Here is a 14,001-nt window from a genome sequence, read left to right as displayed (position 1 = left end):
GATTTCGTAGCGCGAGCACGGGGGGATCGCTGGCGGAAATCCAAAGACACGGTAATTGCCGCGGCGGATTCGTCCGCTTGTATAAGTAATTTATTAGCGAGCGATACGTCGTTAAATAACGACGAGCGCGGCGTTAACGAAGTCGGTTCACCGTGGAATACGCTTTAAGATGGCGTGTCGGGGGACTATAATTCCGACGTACAACCCCCTTCCCCCCTCCGACCCCACCCCGGATCAACGAGGCTTTGCGGGTCACCTTCATCGACCTACTATGATAATTGTCCACATTCGGCTCTCCTTTCTTCTTTTTCTCATCGTTTCCCGACGCGTCTTCGCGTCTTAATTGATTCGGGATGATCGATTCCTTCCACAGGATTTTCCAATAATCGATGGCTCACAAATCGTATTTCCACTCGTTAAATTTACGTTTTTACATATTGTAAATGCTTCTCATTTCTTTCTTTATACCGTGAAAATATCATTTACATTGTGTATCTTGTTACAATGAATCGGGAATATTTTCAATTATAGAAATTTGAATTCTCAAAAAACTACAAAATACACTTAATATGCAAAAATGTAAGAAATACGTGAGATACGAATTATTATATTTAGGGGTTGAGACAACCCTCTACAAAGCTGACATTTGTATACGTATTCTTTTGTACTTGTAAATTCGAAGTATCGATCATTCGTGGTATCGAACGTATTAAAATCTGAACGTACGTATTGGGAGAGATCTATCCCGCTGCTGACAACTCGACGCGCAAGATATTGGACGCCTGTCAACTTCCTAATGAAACGCTAAAAATAGATGACAAGTCACTTAAGAATCGTGGGAATCTGTATTCGCAGATTGATTGATGGACACGGGAATATCGAGCTTAAGAATAACCCGTTCGGTTAAATTTAGACCAGACTGATGCAGTTAATTGTTTTCCTACGAATCTGTTACATTACGGGTACAAAAAACGAGATCGAAAAAAAGAATGTGACAGGTTTAATGTATATGAAATGTTTCCACTGGCGATATTTTACATCATCAAAATTTATACCCACCGATTCATCTCTCTAACGCGTTCAGTAACAGTTGAGATTAATACCATTACTATGTTACTCGACTTCGCCTGTGTAGAAGATGGATTACCAAATGGCAGGATATCAAACAAGCCTTGGTTCTTTCCCCCGTACTTATCTACTTCTACCGCCCATATTATTTTCAAGTTTTCTATTCTAATATAGCTCTTCTCGAGTTGCACCACGGTGCAATATTAGAACGATTTCATTGAAAAATTACAACGAATGATTAATAGTCTCTCTACTCTCAGTGGCTTGGTACCTATATGAAATTGTAACTTTATTAAAATTTCAAGAGATTTCGACTTGGACTAGTTCACGTTAAGCAGAAGTGTATTTAATTTAAATTGGACCGATTAAGAATACAATACCACACTTTACTAATAATACACTTTATCTGAATATTAATATAAGTAAACATGTGAGCAAAAATCATATGATATAAAATCGGACAGTTCTTGTTATAACATAAGAGAAATGAAATACATATATAATATTACGAATAGTATATCTACGTTGATACATTACTTTAGATGCGTGCATCTTGTATCGCGTAAATTTGAATTCGCGCTTTAATAGTTTATATCCAAAACCAAAAAGTGTTTGTTCATTCTAGGAATACTTCTTCGAGAACAACAGTTTGAGAAACACTGAGTTAAATCGTTTATTGGAGAGATGATGATCCTATCCCTTGGGTAGGTCATTTCACCCTTCGATAGACAGAACGGAAGTTGGATTCTGCGGGGGTGTTTGAATTGAAAAGCGCCAATATGTTGTTGCGATTACGATTGTTTGACGTATCGTTCCTTCGACGACTCGAGCGGAATAATCCGACTAACGATGATAGAACGTCTGCTCATCTAATATTTCAAACGCATTGCCAGTAAATCTGAAACGATCCTGCCCTCGCTCGATGGTTTAAGGACAATCCCTAGAGCCTTTCGCAGTCCTCCAAACATTTATCACCCGCTCCTTGGACGTTATTGATTTCGAAGAAACAAGTTTGGCAACTCGGAAAGTAGACTCGCTTCTAGGATCGACGGTTCCATTGATCTATCCCCGGTGCACGAGAGTGTTCCCAACGTGTCGTTAGTAACGACCCAATTATTGCGTCTCGGAATTAACGAAGATTAGTTACCGAGGCGAGACCGAACCGAAAAACGTGGTAACGAAGAAGATGGAAATTATTATCTTGATCAATGGTACGCTCGACAACTGAAGGCGAAGCATTTTACGAAACGTTATTAGTGCAGATAATATCACCGTTCCAAATGAAACGTAGAAAATACATTTTACAAACAACAAAAATATTCGAAAACTAGGACACGCTTAGATCTCTCGTGTAATTTAATTAATTTAAAACTCCGTTTTAACGATTGTAATAGTTAAAAAGTAAATATTTGTAGCACGAGGACGCAGTTTATTCTCGGAAAATAAAAGTTAATTGCGTCCATACTATATCAGATGGGATTTTTCCATTCGATGACTGTTAAAATATTTAACGATCTCGACGAAGGGATCGGAACGCGAAATATTTGTTGCACGCGTCGCCACGCACACGCTCGCATGTAAATTGCACGAGTATCGGGCCAGCACGATATTTCATCTAAAAATAACGAGCAACACGCAAATAGCCGGTACATGAATTGCGCCTAATAACGCGTTGCTATTTATGCGCCGGGCAAAGTAGGCCGTAGCATTAGGAGTTACTCCTATTAGCTCGGTTTTCTTTTATCCGCGAGAAATTGCGTACGACGTGCCATAATTTGCTGAAAAAAGCCGGCGACGGCGGCGCCGCGAAACCAGCGAAAGCTTTCGTGACGTCGCCGTTGCATTTCAACTGAAAGACAGTCGATTATAGCCGGGCGAACAATGCCACTCGATTCCTCTTTGTTCCCCCGGAACAAACAATGCATACTCGCCTCCAATTTCGTGACAATTGTAACAAAATGTACGAAGCGAAACCCGGATGTAACAGTGTTGTAATCATTGGATAAGACAAATGGAAACTTTACTGTCAAGCCTCTCTGCGTCCAACGGACTTGTCCTAGACGCAATTATTTGGCAATTATCTTGACACATCGTAACTGAAACGTTTTCCTACATGGACAACTTTTAGTTTATTAAACGAGTACTCTGTTTAGAGTTAAAGATGAGCAAATTTTTAATTGCAAACTGGGATTCTTGAACCCTCAGAAAAAAATGAAGCATATTATATAATTATTCTTACTGAAAACACTCATAAAGCTTTGGGGTGCCAGCAGCAGCATCACGGAACAGTAGCAAAGAAAACTAGAAAACTAAAAGAGTTAAAAGTTTGAAACGACCAAGTTTTGTATTTATTATTCGTCACTTTCCATTCTATCAAAAGTAATAAAAACAGTTCTTCAAAACATTGAATAGCTGGTTGAGCCATCGCTCAGAGATTATACTATAATCCTTAGCATTATGTTATCTCCGAGAATACGTTTTCAACGTTTTACGCTTCGGTTTAGGAACATCCTGTATAATATCGGCGCGCTTGTGGCTGCTAGTAGAGACCACTTCGAACACTTGCTGTGAAGTAATGCTTCAACTGTAAGTGGCTGTACCTCGGTACCGAACCCATGTTTATTAAACCTTTTTCGTTAGTTTTCCAGCGGTAAAATATGTATGCAAATTCTGTTGCAACTTGTCTAGAGTAATTGCTTCAAAACTGTTACTAATTATTTAACTAATCTTGTTACCGGCGCGTTTTACGATGTATAAAATCCTATAAAACTAAATGGAAACATAGAGAATCGTTGAAGTACGGTTTACTAATAATACCAGTTTCAAGATGAAACACAGAAGTGTTTGGAAACTCGTGTTTTCAAAAATTGCAACAGACTTTATTAAATGTGCTTCATAATGCATCGACCGTGATTTTATTGAGATGGAAATCGGAAGACTGGATGTTTCAAAGTAACAACTACGACCTACCACGACCATTAGCTTGATTGATTCAAGGTCGTAATAGGAGGAAAAACCACTTGAGCTTGATTGCCAATCGTAGAGACGCGTGAAGCACTTCACCAATAAACAACTCAAAATGTGATAAAACAAATGCATCAACCGTACGTGTATATAACAGAATTAGATATATTATATTGCCAGATTTACTAGAAATATCCTATAAGAATACTCTATTGATGCGTTTAAATGATTTGAATGGCACGAAACGGTAGTCAAACGTAATTGCAATACTCAAACATTCTAATTTAAATCAATAGGAATGTATAACTGATTAAAAGATATTACCAATCGTTACCGGTAGAGGTTTCAAATGTTTTTCAAGTATTAAACTTTTGTACTTTCTTTTCGTGTATCAAAACGAGGGAACGCGTTTAAAATGTTGTCAATTAAAACCAATCATTTTATTCGAGATTGATTTGGATCGGGGTAAGATTAAAATTAATACGTTCGAACGGGAGACAATTAAATGGATTTTTAAAACGTAATGTTATACTTTGTTTATTCGACCCATTTAAATCGATTCGAATTAACAAAATTTTACTCTGTACGATGAACTCACATGTACGATTAAACACGGTTCAACTTGTTTAATTCGCAGCTAATACACTTGATTTAACGATACGGTCTAAGACTCGACCGTTAATATTTAAGGCGACGTACAAGTCAGAGACGAAGTGAATTCACTGAGAAGTTAGTCGTACCGTGTGATCAGGTACTATTCAACCAGATGAACCGAGACTGCTCTAATCTACCGTTAATTTTTAAGGCGACCCTCGACTCTTAAGAGCCAGAAAGCACGAAAGTCCACGGAGAAACGAGGCAAATTATACTGGTTGGCACAAATCAGTCAGAACAGTTTACTTTATTTCAGCTTTGAATCGCTATTTATGTCTAAGCGAACGTGTAACATTTGTAGACCAAGAGAATACACACTTCGAGTCAACGATCTTGTTTAATATTTTTACAAACTTCAACGTTAAACGACCCCAAAATCGATTAGATACAAATTCCTATAGTATAAAAATTCAATATAACATCTCCGATAAAACATCGTCGGTAAATAATATCGAATGCAAAAATAAAAACCGCAATAACCATCCGCAGAAGGTCGATCGTGGACGAACGTGACTATGACTAAGTCCTTGCACTCTTTGAATATAGTATGGATATAGCAATCGTGCAGTATTCCACAAACAATCGCGTGTTCCACGTTCTCCATTCTTGCAATCTTTCGAGTGCAATCCCTATCATCTCGAATCTACAGACCTGGTGGTTTCAACTCTGCCACCGATAGAATGTTTTCGAAATGAACGAGCATGCTACAGGCGGTCTAGCATTCCATCGAATATGTTCCTATTTGGCAAAACAACGTCACGCTCAGAAAGTCTATTAACCAGTTAAAATGTGGAAGTTTCAGCGACTGTGTACAACCAATGATCGTATATCTTTACTTGTCTCATCGATATTCTTAAATGTTCATTTCTAGCATTCCTCTTTACTAATTAAATTCAGTTTGTTTTCCGTATACGATACCAAAATTGCTCGAATCATTAATTAAAATCTTCTCGTTTCCAGCCCCCCTTTCCAGGGTTAAAAAAAATATTCCGAAGAAGCCAGCAAACGCGAACAAACGACGAAGTCAAATTATGCGGTCTGGGTTACTTTCGCCGCGAGTGAAAAATAGATACACGTATCCGGAAATGAATGGCGCGTTCCACACAGCAACGGTAGCATCCAGCAGAAAATGAAAGACATTTCCGTGGCAATTTCCGACCGTGACGTTCCACGTCACCAAAACTTCGATAGCGTAGTTTATTATTAGAAAGAGGCTGGTCGATGCTGGATAGTCGCGGGGGATTACACATAGGAACAGGAGAAAAGTAACGTCGAGCTTATCAAAAAACGCGGTGAAGAATCTCTGCGCCATCGGGAAACGAACTGGAAACGATAGGTCTCGTTCTTTGGAGAGAAGTTCGATGAGGTTGGAAGACGAATATAGAAATTATTAACTTGGATCAAAATATTTTTTACCAATTTGTATTTTTCAGATTGGGTTGAATTCGTTCCATTTTAATCCTTTGAATGCTGAATGCTCCTGGCCAAACTGCTCGTTGTAAGTTATAAACGTAATTCTCTTAATGAATTATTTTATTGGGTACGTCAAACATACGTTAAATAATAAAATTTATTTTTTAAATACTGATAATTGCAGCAAGCAAGAGATCGAAAAAATTGACAAACCCATATATGAGTCCATAGCATTGACAAGGTTGAAAGCATATGCATGCTTGTACGGTGTACGCGATTAAAAATCATTTTCACCGCGGAACATATGGCGAATCGTCTGGCTTATAAATTTTGATTACCGCGGTTGAAAAACTGCCTCAACGACAATTTTATAGAGGAAGGTTCTAAAGAAAGAGAACCGTGGCCACGTTTGTGCGATCGATCGACTTCGGAGCCGTTCGACTACCACTTTGTTTTTATAATGAATTATTTAAAGGGTTGCGGTACTTCGCGGCGACTTTGGAGGAGTGAAAAACAGCCGCATTGAATAAGCAATGCCACCAGTGTATTTTGATACTTACGCAGATGGTAAACATAGGCCCGTCAAAAATTGCCTTTCGAGATATGAAACGGAAATAAATTGGAAAGAAAGTTTAGATTGAAACAAAAAATTAATTTCAAGTACGAGACGTGAAAATTATATTCAAGTTATTTTATCCATAATCCTAATACAAAATAAAATGTGTCTAAGTGCCACGCGGAAAGGAAACGTGCAACCATTTTTTTTTTTATAGAAGCTCTAAAACCCGATTAATCCAAGACAAACCTTCCCCTGACAATTATAGTTTAAATCTATCTTTTATCCAATTGTCTATATCGATTTGAAGAATGTTCGTCCGACGAATCGTACCAACGTTCTCCATTTTGCTAAACCAAACACGAAACAAGAAAGAAACGCTTTCGAAACATCGACGTGCCCGTTCGACGGATCGCATACAATGGCAGCCGTGCATCGACGGTATTAGCATACCATCGCGGCGGCTTTCAGCGCGGACGATAAAGTATTCAGCGGTGAGCGACGCACTCGCGTCGCAACAAAAGCTCTACACGGCTCGTAACGCTAAACGCGATAGAGTGAAAATCCAGGCGCGAGAAAAGAGTGTAAAAATAGAGGCAACAGTGGTTGGTTGTCGCGAGACGACCGGGAGGCTTTTCTATCGAGATTCCCAGAGGTATCCGAGCAACACCTTCGGCACGCTTTGTCGCGCACACGAACCGGTAGAATCGACGAACAATGAGACACGCGAGATATTTGCTTCCCGGTCGAAAGATTGCCGTCAGAGACCCCGAACGCGTTCATTCATACGGTACAAAGAATTTCGATTCACCTGTCGCGACGTCGAACTGCTGCACGAGTTCTATTCTCGGGGCAGAGAGAACCTTTCTGTCTTGTCATCGAAATATTTGTCTTCGGGGACTGGATCAAACATATCGCGGGCGCCGTCTAAATCTGGCTTTGGCTGGATGATTCCCCAATATCGCGTGCAAAGCACCCGGGCAAAACGATATACAGTTACTTGTATTCGTACGATATAATGGTGATTCCCTATAAACGATGAAAGAACTTATTTCTTACGAATTATTTTTAAAACTGATATATAAGTCCATTTTGTCATATACTGGGGTATTTAAACCCATGACGTACAATTTTATTCTAAATAATTTTCGGGATGAGATACACTCCATTGAAGTGAAACAAAATGTTAAGAAGATCATCAAATTGTAAAGGGATTTGCATAAGAAGACTTTCATGTTCGACTTCGTAATGGTTTGGTCATTGGTTATTCGATGGTCACCAATGGTTGGATTATGGCCATAGATGGTCAACATTGAGGTTGACATCAAGGTCAACCATCCAATGAAGACCAAGGAAATGCCAAGAAGTAAGACCAATGGAATATATTCACAAATGTAGAAGTTATAGTCATTTGAAACTTGAACCAATTTTAAGAGGTTTTTCTCACTTTTCGAGTTTAAGGAGCAACTTTTCCAATACTCTTAGAATTTCTACATATTCGTCGCCAAAATATGCGTTGTTTGCATTTCGAAACATTAAAATCCTCCAATCCGTTCACGAGTTACGATTCTTTAAACATACGCATGAAATTTCAGTGAAACATATCAACGTATGGTCGGACATTACATTTTCGGTAAGGAATTTTTTTCTCGAAAGTGAGTAGGAATTCTGGGGTATGTTTATTCACCAAAAATGCTTGTAATTGACCCCTGCAACTGAAAATAATTTTTTTAGAACAATTTCAAATTTTTTAATTTTGTCGAAAAATTTCACACCTACTTGAATTTTTTTCTCGAAACTGGTTAGGATTTCGAGGATATGTCTAATGACCAAAAATGATTGTACTTGACCCCCGCAACCGAAAATAATTTTTCCAGAACGATTGGAAATTTTTTTTTGTCGCCGAAAAATTTAGGCACCTACCCCCTGTCGATTTTTCTTAAAAATTCGTTTTTCATTTTTAGTAATTTTGTTTGACACCCCACAGAAAAGTTGTCTAATACTTTTTTGTAGGTACCCATGAGCACTAGTTCAGAAAAAAGTTTCATTGAAATATATTCACAATTGTAGGAGTTATGGCTGTTTGAAAATTGGACCATTTTTATGGGGTTTTTCTCATTTTGCGGTGTCAAGAACCAACTTTTCGAATATTTTTGCAATTTCTACATATTCTCCATCAAAATACGCGTAGTTTGCTTTTTTAAACATTAAAATCGTCCAATCCGTTCAGAAGTTATGATGTTTTAAAGATTCGCATGAAATTTCAGTGAAACATATCAGCGTATGGTCGGACATTACATTTTCGGTAAGGAATTTTTTTCTCGAAAGGGAGTAGGATTTCGGGGGTATGTCTATTCACCAAAAATGCTTGTAATTAACCCCTGCAATTCGAAAATAATTTTTTTAGAACAATTTGAAATTTTTTAATTTTGTCGAAAAATTTCACACCTACTCGAATTTTTTTCTCGAAATTGGATAGGATTTCGAGGATATATCTAATGACCAAAAATGATTGTACTTGACGCCCGCAACCGAAAATAATTTTTCCAGAACGATTGAAAACTTTTCATTTTCGTCGAAAAATTTAGGCACCTACCCCCTGTCGATTTTTCTTAAAAATTCGTTTTCGATTTTTAATAATTTTGTTTGATGCCCCACAGAAAAGTTGTCTAATACTTTTTTGTAGGTACCCATGAGCTCTACTTCAGAAAAAAGTTTCATTGAAATATATTCACAATTGTAGGAGTTATGACTGTTTGAAAATTGGACCATTTTTATGGGGTTTTTCTCATTTTGCGGTGTCAAGAACCAACTTTTCGAATATTTTTGCAATTTCTACATATTCTCCATCAAAATACGCGTAGTTTGCTTTTTTAAACATTAAAATCGTCCAATCCGTTCAGAAGTTATGACGTTTTAAAGATTCGCATAAAAATTCAGGGTAACATTTTTGGCCAGAATTTATATTTTCGGTAAGGAATTTTTTTCTCAAAAGTGCGTAGGAATTCGAGGGTATATCTATTCACCAAAAATGCTTGTAATTGACCCCCGCGTCCGAAAATAATTTTTTTAGAATGATTTGCAATTTTTTAATTTTGTCGAAAAATTTCACACCTATTCGAATTTTTTTCTCAAAAGTGGGTAGGATTTCGAGGATATGTCTAATGACCAAAAATGATTGTAATTAATCTCTTAAACTGAAAATAATTTTTCCAGAACGATTTTATGGGAGAGGGGGGTGCAGTTTCCTTGAATACTGGTCCGCCATCTGATAATACTGGATTGCTTTTTTCAATGTCTCCCATACTCAACTCAGATGTATTTACGTACACATTACAGCTGTCTGCCCATCAATACTAATTCTGTGAATGGTTTTTCAACTGACCGATGACGCTAAAATTATCTCCGAATTTTCGAGTCGGTATGGCAATCAGATTGGGCCACGAAAACCCATAAAGTGTAAGATCTACTCGTATACCTCGTCTGTGCTTATGCTCTTCTAAACGCATTCTCTGCTTCTTTTCTTCAATATTTTTACAAAAGATGCTACTGTGATTTAAACAATTTTGAACACATCGATGTGATAATTTCGAGAATCATTGAATACATTTTAGGACGTATTTCCGATCGTAAATTTTAGAAATTGATTCTCTTAGCGTCGACAGAAGTTTGTGGAAAGTGGTAGAATTATATAGTGTATCTGATTACAACGTACTTTCCAAACTCCGTAAAATATTTAATCGATTAACGATAAATTAACAGAAACGTTATAGATAGCTGATTACGAACTTGCCTTATTAGTAGGTAACCGATAACGAGCTTCTCTCTAAAAAAGCTTTTTAAAGCTTTTGGTTTACGTAGAAGTAATTTGCTCAAATATAATCGTAATATTCCTATCTATGTAATTTGGTGAAACGATTACAATTTTGTGAATCTCGTTCGTGCAATTTTTAAAATACAGAGATAAAATGAAAGAAAACACCAACAAATAAAGCTGCAATATACGTATAACAATTCCTTGAATCTCTCTCAAATCCCTTATCGAATGACGATTACGAGTTCGAATATTTACGCGAAAGAATAAGAATCGCTGCAAGCATTGTATCGTGTAAGTTGGCAATTTAGTAATAAATATATTCAGCAACGCTCCGATAACCCAATAATTTGCATGTCATTTTGCTCATTAAATTTTCATCGAATACATGGATGGGAAAAGAAACGACGTAATTATTTTCTGATAAAATAAAATACGTATAATTAAGGAAATAATGCTGGGGGCCGTTGACGATGGGCTCTGCACGGAAAGCTCGGCGTCGGACATCGGTGACCGACACAGTAACGAACCTGTCAATACGTCACCAATCGCTTGAACATTGGAGCGTGTCCAGGAAGAGAACCTTCTCTCTGGCGCTCCTCGAGCACCGAGAGTCCTCGTATTAATACGAAAGGAATCAATTTCACAAACTGTGCATCAGACTAAACGTCAATTTCGAAAGCTACATAATACGAAATAATGTAACGGATAAATGACCAGAATTCGTGTTAGGATCGATCGTGGCAACACGGTATCTTGCCCTCCAAAATCCTATTTACGATATCAAAAACAACATACGTAAAACAAAAGCTGGAAATCCTTCCAACTAAATATACATATACAGTTACTCCCACTTGTATTCGTACGCTATAATGGTGATTCGCTATAAATGGGAAAAAAATTTATTTTTATCGTTACAACGAATCCTTTGAACTACACCACCTTACTATCTCGATAACTCAATACGAGAATGATTATTAGAAAATAGGATCGATGGGATCGTTGAGACGTCCGAAAAAATTGACTTTAACTTACGTTTACTCATGGAAAAACGTCCTTTTCAGTTTCGCCCTACATATTGCATAAAATTACAATCACCGTGGATCTCGAATACACTTACTTTCGCTTGAAAACAAGCGACTATCCCAAACGATATCTTTTAAAAATCAACTGTCCATATCCTGAGTTCTCCCGGCAATAAAAACCCACAGACGTGCTTTCGCGCAGAATTTCGTAGTTGATCGAGCGTATCTCGATCGCATCTGATCTCCCCCCGGTGACGCGTCTTAGCAACGCTCGATGATCTACGGTCGCAAAAACGACTGAAACGATATTTCACTTGGCACGAGGCGAAGTTCTCGGGGTCTATAGAAAAACTTCCGGGTTGATACTCACACAGTGAAATGATAGACGAAGCAGATCCAGCCGCCGGGATGTTCGAGGAACACGTACAACCTCTCCTGAAACGTCTTCCCCTTTTTATGATGAAACACGTACTTAGCCTTGAAGGCCTGGTCGATGGGTAGGTAGATCGGGTAATAGGGATCGGGTACGCCAGCTTGGTTCAGACTAGCAGGCTCTACTTCCGCGGCGTTTATGTCGCTGTCGATGATGTCGTCCTTGCTCTTCTTCCGGCGATACTTCCTCTTCATCGGTGTGGGCACCCTTTTGTGGTGCGCCTCACCGAATCGCGGCGAACGAAACCGCCTGAGAAATGTGAAACGACGACTAGGAGACGGAGGCTCCTCCATTTGGGCGCCGTTGTCCTCCGTGTCCTCTGTCTCGCTGCCTGGCGTCTTCAGGGCCGTGTCCTCCGACTCGAGGCAGTGCTCGGCGACGAGCTCGTCTTCGCTGCCCTGGAGGGCAGCGTAGGCGGCCGCGGCGCTCGACCGCTTTTCCGTGAGCCTAGAGCATTGGTCCTTGCTTCGTGGAAGACTCTCACCTGGACATTTAGCCAGGATATTGCAGGGTTGCGTTTGGAGCGAAACGCGCCGCCTCTCCTAGAGCGTAGCTTCCTAACTCGCGCCTAATGCAATCGTTCGTTTAACTAGTAAAACGTTGCAGGTGTCCCTTCGTTATCGTCAAATTCTTTTAGCTGGTTTGGAAGATGACAATAAACCTACTATGTACAGTAATCATTCGTAAAATGAACATTGCACAATTCGACACCTGCAGATATTAAATGTCGTCTTTCATCCTTTTCAAAATAGAAATGTTCAACTTACGAATCGTTACTGTAAATCGAATTTTTCTCGTAGCTACGATCAGCGCTACCAAAGGGTTTTCAAGATTTTTCACCCTTCAGTCGGACTAGAAATGTATTGAATATGTGAAAACATGGAAGTCTAACCATCTGATGTCGAAAGTAACATTTTTGGGATTTCACATACATTTCTCGTATACTATGCGTGCCTTTGATAGCGCTAATCTCGCTGGGCATGAATCCGGATTTCATACCGAAAGAGTCAAATTGCAAAGTTTGATTCGAATCGCGACCGCTCTGTGAACAAAAATTAAGAAGGTTCCTTGTTAAAAAAAGGATCAAACGTCAAACTTTCAGCGAGATTACACGTTCGTTTTAATTACGCAAAAATTGAGAAACGATTTGACACGATCGGTCTACAGCGGTGCTTGGAAATCGCGTGGATAATCGCTTAATAAGATATATAAGCCGAGTCTGCGAGGCTTCGAAATCCCGATTTCTTGGGTTGTACCGCGATCGTTACAACGTTCTATATTTTTCCACGAGAAACGAACGTTCGATTACGCAAACATTTCTCTCGAATAGGAGAACGCAACGACGCGAGTTACGAAAGTTACATTTTCCGATTGCGTTTCATCTTTCGTTGCAACGCTATGTTTACCCAATCAAAAGTTTTTCCTGAAAACGCTCTCAGCAGTTTACCGTGCACAATATTTCGGTTGTTTCGTTGGAACTCGTGATCCGGCAGATTCCACGCGATAGCCGTTTTCACGGTTTACCGGCCGTTCGATTCTTCTAATTGGCTTCGGTCGAAACTGCTACTGCTAGTCAGTTTCACGGGACAACGAGCAACGATTTGCTAGCTGTCCTCGAACACTAGTTGCGAACACGCCTGGCGATCCTCGATCCTCGAACCTTTTGTGCCGCGTGGTTTACGCGTCGCGTGTTTACCCTGGCTTCATTGTACGCCACCCGGGCCGTGTAATCGGCCCTTTGTCGATCAAAATCGGCGAAACGATTCTCGCGCTACGATCCGTCCCTTTCTTGCCACGAATCGCGCACCGTTTCTTGTCGAAGCATCATCAACCGATGCGTCCAACGGAATTCTATCGATAACGGGGACCAACGACACGACGTCCCTGTCGAGTCGTATTGGCAGCTCGATGTGGCTTACGCGGTTTAAATTTTGTGTCGCGCGGACGATGGAATTTCTGGACAAGGAATGCAGATTTCCGATTCATCGACGAGAGTAACGCGAACGGATGATTCTGTATGAAAGCATATCGACGTGTTTGGCCGAGCCACTTCGGTGTCAATAACGATGGAAGA

General features: G+C 39.4%; 1 protein-coding gene across 5 annotated transcripts in view; it reads right to left on the bottom strand.

The window, feature by feature from the left end:
• Kcnq (KCNQ potassium channel) overlaps nucleotides 1-14,001 on the bottom strand; it is a 98,249-nt gene that overhangs the window by 70,802 nt on the left and 13,446 nt on the right. For all 5 annotated transcript variants that reach the window (XR_013079963.1, XM_076768334.1, XM_076768335.1 and 2 more), the window contains exon 2: nucleotides 11,865-12,411. Coding sequence is in view for 4 of the 5 variants with exons in the window: in XM_076768334.1 (XP_076624449.1) it covers nucleotides 11,865-12,411 (547 nt within the window). In the remaining variant the exon portion in view is untranslated. The remainder of the gene's footprint in view (nucleotides 1-11,864; nucleotides 12,412-14,001) is intronic.

Source organism: Colletes latitarsis, chromosome 7, assembly GCF_051014445.1.
Source record: "Colletes latitarsis isolate SP2378_abdomen chromosome 7, iyColLati1, whole genome shotgun sequence".
NCBI classification, from domain to species: Eukaryota; Metazoa; Arthropoda; class Insecta; order Hymenoptera; family Colletidae; genus Colletes; species Colletes latitarsis.
The sequence above is the reverse complement of the archived record's forward strand: the minus strand, read 5'-3'. Positions and strand labels throughout refer to the sequence as shown.